At 39.8% G+C, this 14,660-nt stretch overlaps 1 protein-coding gene across 3 annotated transcripts in view; it reads right to left on the bottom strand.

The window, feature by feature from the left end:
- Positions 1-1,343: 1,343 nt before the first annotated feature.
- The window catches only part of gramd2b (GRAM domain-containing protein 2B), a 54,066-nt gene continuing 40,749 nt past the window's right edge, over positions 1,344-14,660 (bottom strand). Inside the window, exons 10-14 of one of the 3 annotated variants that reach the window (XM_072281490.1) lie at positions 11,553-11,666; positions 9,173-9,266; positions 6,971-7,081; positions 2,557-2,650; positions 1,344-2,170 (exon numbers count right to left, since the gene is read on the bottom strand). In XM_072281490.1, coding sequence (XP_072137591.1) covers positions 2,129-2,170; positions 2,557-2,650; positions 6,971-7,081; positions 9,173-9,266; positions 11,553-11,666 — 455 coding nt within the window. In that variant the 3' untranslated portion in view covers positions 1,344-2,128. Of the gene's footprint in view, positions 2,171-2,556; positions 2,651-4,431; positions 6,220-6,970; positions 7,082-9,172; positions 9,267-11,552; positions 11,667-14,660 lie in introns of those variants that run through there. The other 2 variants (XM_072281489.1, XM_072281488.1) reach the window with 2 other exon arrangements.

Raw genomic sequence — 14,660 nt, 5'->3', positions numbered from 1 at the left:
GACCTCCTTTATGTAGATGATACGTGATACAAATTGCATGATTTGAACACATTGTGCTAGGCTGTGCTCCTGTGTGGGCAGCAACTCTGTTTGTAGCTTTCTGACACAGAGCAGACAAGATGCCAAGACCAGATGATACATGACCTTGCACTCTGCTTCTGGAATCTCTGAGTTCTAAAGCAGTTCCACATCATACTGGGCTGGATGCACCACAAACTTAGCCCCTGGTTTTATGTCATCTACGGCTGACAAACGTTGACCATATTTATTTAAGTAGGGTTAGGGAGTTTCATTAGTAATAAATTAAACATTCACTTTATAGTATATTTAAAAACTTGTTTAAACTTTTAAGATATTGCTTGAATATTGATTTAAAAAAAATGTGAAATCTGTCAACAGGGACAGTGCTTCAGGGAGGGCTCCAGTTTCCATTACTTGCAGGTTGGTGCAGATTAGAGAACAGATCTGTGGGGAATCATAGAACGTCACAGCATAAATAAATACGTGTGCCATATCTAGCCATTTAAACTAAAGGCCTAAATCACTAATTGCCTTCAAGTATTAAAAGAAAATAGGCTGAAGAATGCAGGTTATATATGGATTATGATTTGTGAGGTTGGGAAAATTTGTTATGCTGACTAGGAAACTATTCTTGGGAGAAGAACTTGAAGGATTTAACAAATTCAGGAATAAATTGGTTCAATTCTTCATATTAACCAATTAAATAATGGAATCCAATTTGAAAAATTTTAAAGTTTTGGTTACGTGCTCTTTTTGAAAACCTAGAGACCTTCATGTCCAGAATTAAAGGTTTTTCCAATACGAAAAATGTTTCCTGCTTTATCCTTGGACTGTGTTTCCATGAAAAGAACAAAAATGGGACCAAATTTCTCAGGTTAAACTGGTCTGGATAAACTTAAAGCAAGTGAAGGAAAAAAACTGTTTACATAGGCCCAAAAAAATTGTGTTTGGGAATCCATGGTTGTTACTCAGAAGTAAATGTCCTTCTACATTAATATTACTGAAATTTGCCTTGGTTTATAATAGTGGCATTGCCCAGATCCCAATATTAACTCAAAATTAACTCATCATTAAAACAAAAGATTTGGACATAATCTTATTACATGACAACCCTATATTAATTAAATACAAATTTAAATCAGCTTTTCCTTAAGATATTTACCTCTGCTCATGACACATCAATCCAGCTCACTCCTCAAACTTGTATTCAACATTGGTTTTCAAATGATTAATGTATAAACTTGATGAATGTCATTTCTATGTACAGAGTACTATAATGACCCATTTTTCTGCCTACCTACCTCTTGAAAGAATAGTACAAATTTTTATATGCTAAAACTTTATTTGTAAACAAGTGAAATCCAATCTAAGATTGTAAGATCTCAGTTACAATGTATAAATAGCAGATTGCAATAGTTGTACATTTACTCAGTAATGTCTATAGTGCTTTTAATACCACTCTGCAAGGCACCTACTAATCTGAAGCACTGGGGTGGATTTTAATCCTTAGATCCCAAGCATTATCTGCATAGTGTCAAGGTGGAAATCAGACAGGGAGGATTTTGTCTTCCCATGCCTGTCTGTGTGATTCTCTTCCCTCCACATTGCTAATGTGATCATCCATTCAATGCTCAGACACCAAAGATAAAAAAATATTTTGTGTTCTTGGAAAAAGCTGCGCTACAAAAGCAGTTTCTAACTTGTCCAAAGTTCATTTTGTATCATTAGACAAAGGGATATTGCATATATTGTACTTTATTCATAATAACCCCAATGGAGGGTCATAGCCAAAGGCTCAACTACTTTTAGCTAGTTGGCATTTGTAAAATACATTACAGTGGAAGTACATAAAGGCCTTCAACTTTGAGTATTGCTTTGCAAAAGTTTAATTTCTAAATGAAGGACTTGCTGGTCAATGGAATTTTTTTCTTTGCACATGCAAGGGAAAATAACTTGCATATTTCCTTCGAAAGGCAATGCTAAATTCCATTAAATACAGGACCGTAGCTGAACAATCATCACTCTGTCCTGCACAGTTCACGTTACATTCCAGAGATTTATGGCCTGGCTGGGCACAAAATGTACCGATGGCTGTAAGCACAGAAGTTCATTCAGTTCCTTCAAGGAGCTTTTGCAGATTCTTCTGTATCTGAAAGTACAGGGAGAGAGTCAAGATGGGAAATATAGCCACACATTTACTTTTTTTTGCAAAATTTTCCACCAATATAATCAAAAGAAATGGAATTCAGATTTTAAAATAAACATTTAAATTTAATCTCTTCACATGAACACAAGTACACTATTTTCACATGTCTTTGCAATGGGTGTCAAATGATACGTGCTACTTTCCAAAATGATGCCGTGGACTCAGTTGCATTTTGAACCCTCCTCCTCATTTAGAAAACTCCGCATTATCTTGACCCATTCTACACTTGAAACTTTACTTCATACACTGAACTCATCTATAACATTTTTTCACTCAAGAAAAAGCTTTGACACAATAATATAATGGCATTTGAATAATTTTTTGCTCACCTTTTCCAGCTTTGCAAGATTTTCATTTAATTCATCATAGATTACATCAGTATTGACATGGTATGGTAAACCCATGTTGTGCTGAATGAAGGGACTATGGAAAAGAAAGGGGAATGCAATAAATTCTACGTATTACTAATGCAACAGTCATAACTGAATACAAAGTTAAACATTAGATCTTCTGTCATTCATTATTATACACAAATTTTAAAAAATCAATAACTGAATGGTACAGCAAGGAAATAAAATGCATTGTATCAATTATAATATCCCTTTATTTCTTGCCCAATATTGCCCACTAACCAGCACATTGCCAAAACAGATCTTTCTATAGATAGAGCTAAACCTAACTGGGTTTGGGAGTTGAAGAGGCAAAAGAAATAATGACTTTCCCTATATTGCAAATCTCAAGCTGCTAACCTGACTGAATAATCCATTCTATAACCCATATTGTTGTATGGCTGATCTACCAGATGTGCTGTTTTTCAGAATCAATAATGATCCAGGTTCTAGAGTCAGAGAATGTAGCTTGACACTCTCAAACAAAATGCTGGAGGAACTCAGCAGGTCAGGCAGCATCCATGGAGGGGAATAAACAGTCGACGTTTCAGGCCAAGACCTTTCATCAGGACTGGAAAGGAAGAGCGAAAGAAAGCAGAACAAGGTAGGGGCAGGGGAAGGAGGACAAGCTAGGTGATTGATATGTGAAAAAGCTAGGTGGAGGAGTGTGGAAAAAGTGAGAAGCTAGGAGGTGAAGAATCAGACAGATCAGAGTGGACTATTGGAGAAAGGGAAGGGGGTCACTGGGGGAGGTGATAGGCAGATAAGAAGCGAAAAGGTAAGAGGAGTGGGGAATAGAAAAGGGAAGGGGGATGGGAAAATTACTGGAAGTTAGAGAAATCGATGTTCATGCCATCAGCTTGGCGGTTACCCAGATAGAATACAAAAGTGGCCTCATCATAACAGCAGAGGTGGCCATGGACCAACATGTGAGAATGGGAAGTGGAATTAAAATGGTTGGCCACTGGGAAATCCTACTTTTTGTGGATAGAGTGAAGGTTACTTGACAAAGCAGTCCCCAATCTACGTCAGGTCTCACCAATGTAGAGGAGACCACATCGGGAGTACTGGATCCAGCAGATTCCCAGGTGAAGTGCTACTTCATCAGGATTGTTTGGGGCCCCGAGCGGAGGTGTGGCAGGAGGTGAATGGGCAGGTATAGCGCCTTTTTGGTGGTAGAGTCCCACTGAAGATGGTGGAAGTTGTGGAGAATGATGCGCTGGCTGTGGAGACTCATAGGGTGGTAGCTGAGGACACGATGAACTCTCTATTCTTGTCAAGGTGACAGGAAGATGGCATGACGGTAGACGCCCAGGAAATGGAGGAATATGGGTGAGGGCAACATCAATGGAGGAGGAAGGGAAACCCCATTCTTTGAAGGAGGATGACATCTCTATGCCCCAGAAAGTAAACCTCATCCTGGGAAGCTCCTAGCTTTTTACTTTATTCCCCCTCATCCGCCCATCTGTCTTCACCCATCACCTTCTAGCTTGTAACCCTTCCGCTCCTCCCTCCGTTTTATTCTTGTTACTGCTCCCTTCCTTTCCAGTCCTGTTGAAAGGTCTCAGCCCAAAACACCAACTGCTTTTTCAGTTCCACTGATGCAGTCTGACCTGCTGAGGGGTGGGTGTGTGGGTGTTGCTCTGGATTTCCAGCATCTGCAGAATCTCTTGTGTTTATGACACAGTCAACCATTGACTGGAAAAAGTCTGAGGTACTAATATTTCCAGTAAGCTAGCTCCTTAACAGCTTCTACCCACAAGCAGTGAAATGTACAACACCCCCTTCCCTTCTCCTGCCCCCCTCCTAAGACAGCAGCAGCAAAATGCATCACACTTCCAGGGATGGCAGGCGTGCAATAGTCCTACCCCCCACCCCCATCCATATATTATTAACTTTGGACTGCACTCCTGAGGTTTTAGAGCTTATTTTATGTATGTATTCTTTGTCATGCTGCAAAATGTTGAGCTGCTAAACTGTGTTTCATTGCTCCACAACAACGACAATAAAGATATTCTTCTTCTTCTCAGTTGTAATGTTTACTGCTCGCTAAGCATTTAAGAATAAACCAAGGAAACAAATAAGAATTTGAAAAAATTTCTTCAGTTTAACTTTTGTGGATAGGTCATATTCATCCCTTCTGAAAACATGGTACCATACATAATCACTTGCAACATGGTCAACAGTAAAGTTGACCAACTTTTCCATTAGTTATTATGAAGTTCATGGCAAGTAGCTGTAAAATTCATATTATTAAGTGCTGTTTTTGTTTCCAGCAGAAAACCCAATGAAAATCAAAGACCCTGAGAGTGAAATGCAATGTTGTCTATTCCTGCATTAAACTGTGCCCCTCATAAGTTGAAGAACTACCAGTAAGATGACAGCACTTGCAAACACAGGGCCTCTCAGGGGCCAACCAAAGGTGCTTTTTTTTTCCCTTTGTAAAATTAGTTTTTTTTTTAACCATCCGACGACAACTCTGCTTCAAGAACTTTGAGTACCGCAGGGCTACTCCATCAGCGAGCTGCTCGTTGATCGGAGTTGCTGGACCAGTGCTGGCAGTGGAACAGCCGAGGTGTTGACGGAGCCAGTCGGGACATCGGGAAAGCAATCTGCCAGGAAAAAGGAGGTGCCGGTTTGTGTTCGGAGGAGCCTACCTGGCTGCAGACCGTGTTGCTGCCCGCTACTTACAAGCATCAAAGCTGGTGCAGTACAACCATGGGAGATCGTCTCAGACATTTCAGTGGCGCTCGCAAAACTCTGTTGGACAGCGATAATATAAGTTGCTGCAGGTCTGTTGCCCTTGTCTGGTGGAGGGGCAGATGACATAGCAGCCGTGTAGCCTTGGATGTAGTGAGAATTAGACTTCAAGCCTCTGATTTGCCTGCTGCTGCAGACCAGGTGAGAAGACATGGAAGTCTTACAGCGTGGCGTCCATGCTTGGCTGTGGGCTGGCCTTTCCCCATTGGTGCTGCCCTCAAGTGTTTGAGCAGTGGAATGACATACTGGATTGCATACGTCTGCACACTGCTGGGATGCTGTACCACTGATTGACAGACATTGTCGCCCAGGGTCTTGGGATATATATATAGTTTTTCTCCCCCTCCCCCCAAGTGAATATGCTTCTTTGCTGGCTATTTTGAATATTTTGCATCTTGGCCCCCAGAGGAACGCTGTCTCTTTCAGCTGTACGTATATATGCTTGGAATGATAATTAAACTTAATTTGATTAATAGCACTAAAAGTGGTGAAACATGTTCCCACAATAATACAAATTTCTGCATCAGACAACTTTTAAAAATTTGGGGTGCACTGCAGAAGTGTGTTTAACATTGGGCATTCTCAGACCAACCACCTGTTAAAAGTGACACTCCCCCAGCACCTCTCGAGCTCGGGCCATTAAGGAACCCACTTTGGTAGCTTCCTCTCCTTCAGGAACACACTGTACGCCCACTAATCTCTAGCACCTGATTGCTCTTAGTGGTGTCTGTGCAGCTCCTGGCTTCACAACACATTTGGTGACTGGTCTTCGCTTCGTATGCTGAGCATGTACAGTGAGTAAGGACCTTGTAGTAGTGCTTAATGCTGTTGTATCCTTCTGGGCTGCAACATAATTGGAATTAATAATCAGTACCATAGCGATTAAGTTTTAGAATTCTGGATCATTGTTGCAGACATGCAAGTTTAAATTCCAAGTAATGAAATAAGGTTGAAATTCAAGTGGTTTCATTTCTGAGGTGCTGAGGCTCCATAGTTCTAGTGACCTAGATACAAACTTGACAACAGCTGTGTCTACGTGGTGTATACATGTTATTCCTGTGACCGTGTGTGCCTCCGCTGGGTGCTTAATTTTCCTCCCAAATCCCAGGGACACATGTTGGTTGAGTTAATGGGCCATTGAACATTGTTGCCGATGTTCTTGGGACTGATAGACTTTGATGTGAACATGGAGGAGTGGCGCTGAGGCGGACAGTAAAGGAAACTGTGGTGTAGGATTAGTGTAGGTTTGATGTAAGCAGCTGCCTGAAAGTCAGCACAGATCGGCTGGGCCAAAAAAAAGGCTTGTCTCCATGTTATCTATTTCTCTGAAAGTTATTAAAACCCAACTGATTCTGATGTCATTCTGGAAAAGTAACCTGCCACCTTTATGACTCCAGACTCAATGTGATTGACTCCCAATTGCCTCCTCACCTCAGGGGTCATTAGCAATGGACAATGGAATCCTGTCTTTGGCAGCAATTCGAAGAGCACTAGAACCCACACAAAGACTGTTTGCATGTTACTCAACTATTTAGCATGTTTCCCTGTGCCAATTTCTAGACCATCGATAAGCAAACTGAACACACATACTCACCCTTTGTGGTGTGCCTGATATTCTGGCAGTGCTCCCAGTGATGCTAGGCGCTGCTCCAACGCACAGATTTTTATGCCCATATAGAAAGATGAAAGGACTAACACGATGACTCTGCAAAACAAAACAGTTCTTTAGCAAGCATTCACAGTATCTTGGTACAGTTACATTTAATGTTGCAATAAAGAATTTTTAATGGTTTTATATTTTGCTCTCTGACCTGTTCAATTTTTTTTTGTCAAAGACTATGTATTTGTATTCAAGTTGAACTTCAGTGTTCATAGGTATAGGGCAGTAATCAGTGGAATCAACAACTGGACATTTTAAGTAATGTACTGCAACTTTTAAAGTAACCATTAAAACACTTAACTGGCTTACTAACATGCTGTTGAAGTTTCATAATTTGCCATATTATTCTTAACATTAAACAAAATAATCAAAGAATTATACAATTACAAAGATTAGTAAGTTTTAATTATACTGTTAATAGAACAGTAATATTTTGAATGGGTCAATGGAAAATTCTCTCATTAATAACTGACAGTTAAATGCCAATTTTTTTTTGTATTCAATTCCTTCATTGTGTTTCGGCCTAATCCTGTGACTCATGGTTCTACAATCGTCCAGCCTCTGTACTCCAAGTGGTTTAGGTTAAAGACCGACTTTAAGTGAAGGTACAGAGGCTATAATACGAGGAGATGTGTGTGTGTGTGTGTTCATTCTAGTAGGATAAAAAAAATGACTAGTGTATAATGTTACCCATATTCTATCTGAATCCCTGTTGTTTCCCATATTGAAATGTCCTACACATGGTGTAGGTTTTCACCTTACTGCTATGAGACTACAAAACCAAACAGAAGAAACATAGGCAATTTTAAGAACTGACAGATGTGCTGTTTCTGAAAGAATTATTCCATTCATTTGCAAATTAAATGTTTGGATAATGTAAAGCGCCAATCTCACCATGGTCACCGAGTCTCAGGAAAAAGCATTCATGATCAGATGTTGCAGGAACTCCACTGATTGACACCTGTCCATCACCTCCCTCTGGTGCTCTTCCCCATTCCCTTTCATCCATGGTCTTCTACCCTCTCCTATCAGATTCCCCCTCCTCCAGCCTTTATCTCTTTCACTAATCAATTTCCCAGCTCTTTACTTCACCCCTTCTCCTCTCCCAGTTTCACCTATTACCTACTACTTTGTACTTCTTCCTCTCTTGCTCACCTTATTGTCCTGACCTCATCTTTTGTTCCAGTGCTGATAAAGGTCTCCGCTCAGAATATCGACTGTTTACTCTTTTCCATAGATGCTGCCTTACCTGCCGAGTTCCTCCTGCATTTTGTGTGTGTTACTTGCATTTCCAGCATCTGCAGATTTTCTCAAGTTTGTTCTAAGAAAGGTCATGCTGGCTTTGGAGAGGGTCTAGGAACTTCAAGAGAATAATTATGGGAATGAAAGGATTAATGTACGATGAATGCTTCACAGCCCAGGGCCTGTACTCGATGGAGTTTAGAAGCATGGGGGGGCTGGGTGGGGTGTGGGTAGTTGGTCGGAAATCTATTGAAACTATCAAATATTGAAAGGCCTAGATAGAGTGACTGTGGAGAGGATGGTTCCTAGAGTGGAGAAGTCAAAGTTCAGAGGGCACAACTTCAGAATAGAAGGAAGTCCATTTAGAACAGAGATGAGGAGGAATTTCTTTAGTTAGATGGCTGCTGAATTGTGAAATTCATCGTCACAGATGGCTGAGGCCATGTCAATGGGTATATTTAAAGCAGAGTTTGATTGATGCTTGCTTAGGGCATCAAATGTTTATGGGGAGAAGACAGGAGAATGGGGTTGAGAGGGATAATAAATCATGATGGAATGGCGGAGCAGACTCCATGGGCCGACTGGACTAATTCTATTACATCTTAAAATGATCTACTTCAGTGAAACTTGATTTCAACTCCACACAATTATCCACTAACAGGCTAGTAACGACTTGCATCAAATAGTCTTTCAGACAAAAAGCCTCACATTTTGTGGGCATCTTGGTGCTGGGATTCAAATCTGCCATAACCTGGATTGGGACCGAGTAGATGCATTTAACCCATCATTGTGAGTTCCACAAATACATAATGCACTAGTCCAGAATAGATTCAAAGCCATATACAGAGTTAAAAACACTTACTAATTTATCTTGTAATTAAAAACAATACTCACATGACCAGATAAAGCACCAGTAAGGTAGTTACTGACAGATGCTGTTCACCATTCACTCTTACTTTGTGTAATAGACCCCACACCACCGAATGTCCTGCAAGTATACAACAGATATCAGTACAAAAGCATCTCAACAATGCAAAGTCAGTTACTAACTTCTCTGCAGAAAGCAAAGGATACACTGTGTGGCAGCATGATAGCTATTGATCTGTAAGCAAAGGTCTTGACAAGATTATCTATTGACACCAGTTTGAATCTCACCACATCTCAAATTCAGCTAATTAACTGAATCTAGTTTCAGTAATTGTAACCAAATGTCCTTCAGGGAAGGAAGTCTGACTGTATGGACACCAGTTCAAGGCAAAATGGTTGCTCTTTACTATTTTGTTAAATACCCTGAAAACTGTCATAGCTCTACCCCAAGTGGCCTGTTTCACATACAGTACTGCATACCATAATGGAAGGCAGATGATTGCACTGCCAGATCCAGCTCAAACTGCATCATCAAGCTTGCTGACGATACAACTATGGCTGGCCTCATCACCAACAACGATGGGTTGGCATATAGAGAGGAGGTAGAGAGGCTTGCCAGATGGTGTGAAGAACAGCAACCGGAATCTCAACGAACAAGACAAGAGATGATTGTGGACCTCTGGAAGGTGCAGGTCGACTACTTTCCATTGCACATCAATGGCGCTGCTGTGGAGAGAGTGAAGAGCACAGACATCCTTGCTGTGCACATATGGACGATCTAACTTGGACCCACACACCTCCTCGTTAGTCAAGAAGCCACAGCAGCATCTACACTTTCTCAGGAGAATGAGGTGTACAAAGCTCCCCACCCCTATTCTAACAACCTTTTACAGGAGCACCATTGAGCATCTTGTCTGGCTGCGTCATTGTACGGTATTTTCAAGGCATTGATCACAAGACCCTACAGAACAGGGTAAAAACTGCAGAGAGGATCATTGGGAGCATTGTATACAAAGCATTATTGAGGCTCACTACCAGCTATCCCACACCTTTGACTCACTACTGTCTGAAAAGAGATACAGAAACATCAGGACTAGGAAAGACAGATTGGGTGACAGCTTTCTCCCCCAAGCTATGAAACTAATGAATACCCTGACACTACTGAAGTCCCATTATTAGGACAGCGAGCTATTTACTGTACTGTTTATTTCTGCTACACACTTCACATGCATTTAGAGTTAGTTTTATTAACTTATTTGTGGTAATAGTTTGTTTTGTATGCTATGTGGGTGCACCATGGTCTGGAGGAACGTTGTTTTGTTTGGTTATATGAAAGTACAGTCAAATGACAATAAACTTGAACTTCATGTCCTTCAGAGAAGGAAGCCCGACTGTATCGTCACTATATTCAAGGCAAGATGGTAGCTCTTAGTCACTGTTAAATAGCCTGGAAATTTGTCATAGCTTTATACCAAGTGACCTGCTTCCCATACAATATACCATAATGGAAGGCAGCTCATCACCATTTTAAAGGGCAATTAAGGACAGCCATTAAATGCTGACTTGACAAAAATGCCTACATCCAGTGAGAAAAAAAAACCTAGATATCAACTACTTTTACAAAAGCTAGTTGGTTGTATTGCAAAGTTTGTGGTGAATGGATATCTAGCAACACGACTGCTGTTGGATTGCTCTTCCCTTACTTTACTCCGTATACACTCATTACTGTATAGCCAGATTCTGATCCAAGTCCATTGACACGTTCCTAGATTATATCACCATACAGGGCCAAACTTCAAATAACCAGGTGACAGAATACAGGAAGGAGATAGAGCACCTAGTGGCATGGTTTCGAGACACAAAACTTTCCTTTAAATGTTAGCAAAGCAAAAGAACTGGTCACCGACTTCAGGCAGCAGGCTGGAACACATACCCTGTATGTATCAATGGTGCTGAGGTGGAGATGGCTGAGAGCTTCAGGTTCCTAGGTGTAAACTTCACCAATAGCTTATCCTGTTCAAATCACATAGACACTATGGCTAAGAAAGCACACCAGTGCCTCTACTTCTTCAGAAGGCCACAGAAATCTGGCACACCCCAGTTTTTATGGATGCATCATTCAAATTATTCTATCCAGATACATCAACCTGCACTGTGCTTTCTCCAACTTAACACTATATTCTGCATTTTGTTATTGTTCTTCCCTTTGCACTACATTGAAGAACTTGTGTTTTGAAATGATCTCTGAGAAAGGCATACAAAACAGAGTTTTTCCACTATTTCTCAGAACATGTGACAACAATAAACCAATTGCTTCTCTGAGGAGGAAAAAAACTCAGGAATTTGTGAAGAAAACATTTTGTGGAAAGCTTTTCCTATACAAAAAAAATCAGATACAAATACTTACTGCTCTCATGATAGCTTCTCCTCACATCAGACATTTCTTTCACGTGAACGTCAGCACGCACAGGAATGGCATTCTTTTCCACTTTCAATAATGCTTGGGTTGCACTGTTAAATTCTTAATAGGCAAATTAGTTATTTGCAGTTCAACATTTTGCAAAAGAAGCATTATTCTAAGCTCATAGAAAATGTCATGAATCTATGTATTCAATATTATAAATATTCTTAAAACAAAGTTAAAATGAAGCATTTTAATAAGTTGCCAATTATTTTTAAACCTGTGGGGAGCAGATCAAGTTAGGCACTAATTTTCAATTAAAAAAAAAAAAAAAAAAATATATATATATATATATATATATATATATATGATATTGTTTCCTATTAAAATGCCATTACTCTTAATTCACTTTTCTAATGTTATGCAGAGTAATAACAACATTTCCAGTGAACCAGGCAAGTTTAAAGGGTGTGAGGGGAGCATGGCTCCTGGTCAGTGTAAGGGGAGCATGGGGAGTGGGTAACTGATGAGTTGAAAGGAACACAAGAAACCAGTGAGGCAAATGTCAAACCATAGGGATTTCTGAATAATTGGGCAGTGGATTATTAGTTTTACTGTACTGCTAGAAGTGAACACTGAGTACTGTATTAAAGTTAAATTGTGTACAAGAAATATTAAAAGTAGAAGAACCAATATTCATCTTTTGAATTTTTTTTTATACATAGACTGCATTCGTAGTTTTACTTCAGACCACCCATCTGCTCTTTGACATTTATGTTACATATGAGCAGAAGTTGGGCATTCAGCTCTTTGAATTTACTGTGATGTTTAGTGTGGTTTCTATTCTATATTTGTTATATTCTGAATATCTCTCCCCAATATCAGTAGTATCTTTTGTCTACAAATCAGCCTACCTCAAACTTGGCATAAGCTACCTTCTGTGGTAGACAGTTCCACATCTTCATCTTTTGAAGATCTCCTCATCTCACTCAGAAATGTTTTGTCCCATATCCTGAGATTATGACCCTCTTTCCAGACACCTCCCTCCTCTAATCAATTATATTTACCCATCTCGATCACCGTGCGGGCAAAACTGGTGAACCAAGAACTTTGTAAAGTCATCTATTTGGTTAAACCTTCAGATGGTTTTGGGAGGCCACATCAGTTGTCACTCTTTGTGCTCCCTCTCCTTTACAGTGGTTTTGAGGTCATTCTGATCTGTGAACTTCGTAGGTCTTTGGATTGAGGTGCAAATTACAGCCTGGTGTGAGTGAATGCTTTGCCCTATTGTGCATCTACTACTCTGAGTTAACTTTAACTAATTCAAAGCACATGGGGAACCAAGTCCGGGGCTGACTTAAGGCTATTCCCACCACCGCGCGCACCCACCCCCCCCCCCCGATTGCTAATAGGGCAGCTTCAAAATTCTTGCTTTAGCATAATTTTTTTTAAGGTAAAGCACATTTAATAGCAAAATTCAATCATTACTTTCTAAGAACTTATGTAGCATCAGCCGAGTTGAACAGCTCCTCACTGAGCTCTCCCTTCTGTGAAATGATCACTTCATTACATTCAAGTCTTTTTTTTACTGTGACCCATATGCAGTAACCTCAAAGGAGTTCTATTTTGGAAGTAGGTGAGAGGTGCCCACCTGCAGCACAGATTTCAGGATATCCGCTCATGACTGCCTATCTTAATTTTCAACACACAAGGTTCTTCTTTTTTAATTATGCTCAACAATCACAAACATAACCACTCAAAACAAAATGTTCCGGTTAATCAAACCTTGCTGGCCTCTGAACATATTGGCATAGTGAAGCCGTCCATCTGTAATATTTTGCCTATAGGCTGCTTTTGTGAGTCTTAACATCAGATAAAGGGCTGCTCTACTGCAGGAGGCATCACGACTGCTCGTACCTTCAGTTGTGAGAGATTTCATTGAAACTAATTGCATATTGAAAGACCTGGATAGACCGGACATGCAGAGGATATTTCCTATACTGGAGGAGTCTAGGATCAGAAGGCACAAACTCAGAGGGTGTCAAAGGCTATGGGGAGAAGACAGGAGAATAGAATTGAGAAGAATAATAAATCAGCTATTATAGAATGGCAGAGCAGACTTGATGGGCCGAATGACTTACTTCTGCTCCCATCCTTATGGTTTTATTCCTAAGCTTTTAAAATAATGCATATACCACAAGATTCTAACATTTTAAGTTAAATTAATTTTTTTGGTTCATCACAACTTTCGAACCTTTCAATTGTCTTTTTTTTTGTATTGAGGTGGTGTAGGATAATCTGAAATTCTATCCGATACTTTGCCAACTTGATTTTATTGTTTTAGCCATTTTTCAGAAGTATATGCATTCAAAATGCAGTAGATTCCAGTTAACTGGGCCATTGGTTAATTGGGGCAGCTGCATATTTGGGACAACTTTGAAGGAACAAAACAAATCTATAAAATAGCCAGGATTCCCTTCATTTATTTGGACACTATACTGCTTGATTGGGTCAGGAGACTGTTGCTGAACAGTTTCTAACCAGCGTCAGCTGCGGAAACTTCTGTGGCTATTAAACACTATACTGTGCAAAATGTTTAAAATTGTGTCAGTTCTGTGTGTTTATGTTCAAAAAGCAGTAATTTTTCTCACTGATAGTTGGCGAGAAGTAAGCAGCAAGACAATTCAGAACTATTTCACTTACTGCAGGTTCAAGCACTCAGACCTGGAGATGCTAGAAACAGCTGTGAGTGAAAATGAAATGATTTCACTACTTCAACAAGTTAGGATCCATGAGGAATTTGAAGGTATCAATAATCATCTTGAATGTTACAATGAAAATTTGGAGGATGCATTATGAGAAGGAAGTCCATTATCTGTACTAGATGTCAGCACTAATTGTGTTCAGTTACTGTCAATCAAAAGAACACAGCAGTGTACACAGGAATAATTCCTCTGTCAATAATTATTAGGAATTAATACACAGTTTTAAGTACTGTAGCTATATTTGTAGTGTTCTAATTTGTTCTGTTTTTCACTTAAACACATCATTTTTACTCAGTTAAATGGTGGCCTGTCCTTTTTAACTATTTCCATGAAACTTCAATAATTGGGT

Source organism: Mobula birostris, chromosome 17, assembly GCF_030028105.1.
Source record: "Mobula birostris isolate sMobBir1 chromosome 17, sMobBir1.hap1, whole genome shotgun sequence".
NCBI lineage: Eukaryota > Metazoa > Chordata > Chondrichthyes > Myliobatiformes > Myliobatidae > Mobula > Mobula birostris.
Note: the sequence above shows the minus strand (reverse complement) of the source record. Positions and strands in the feature narration are given on the sequence as shown.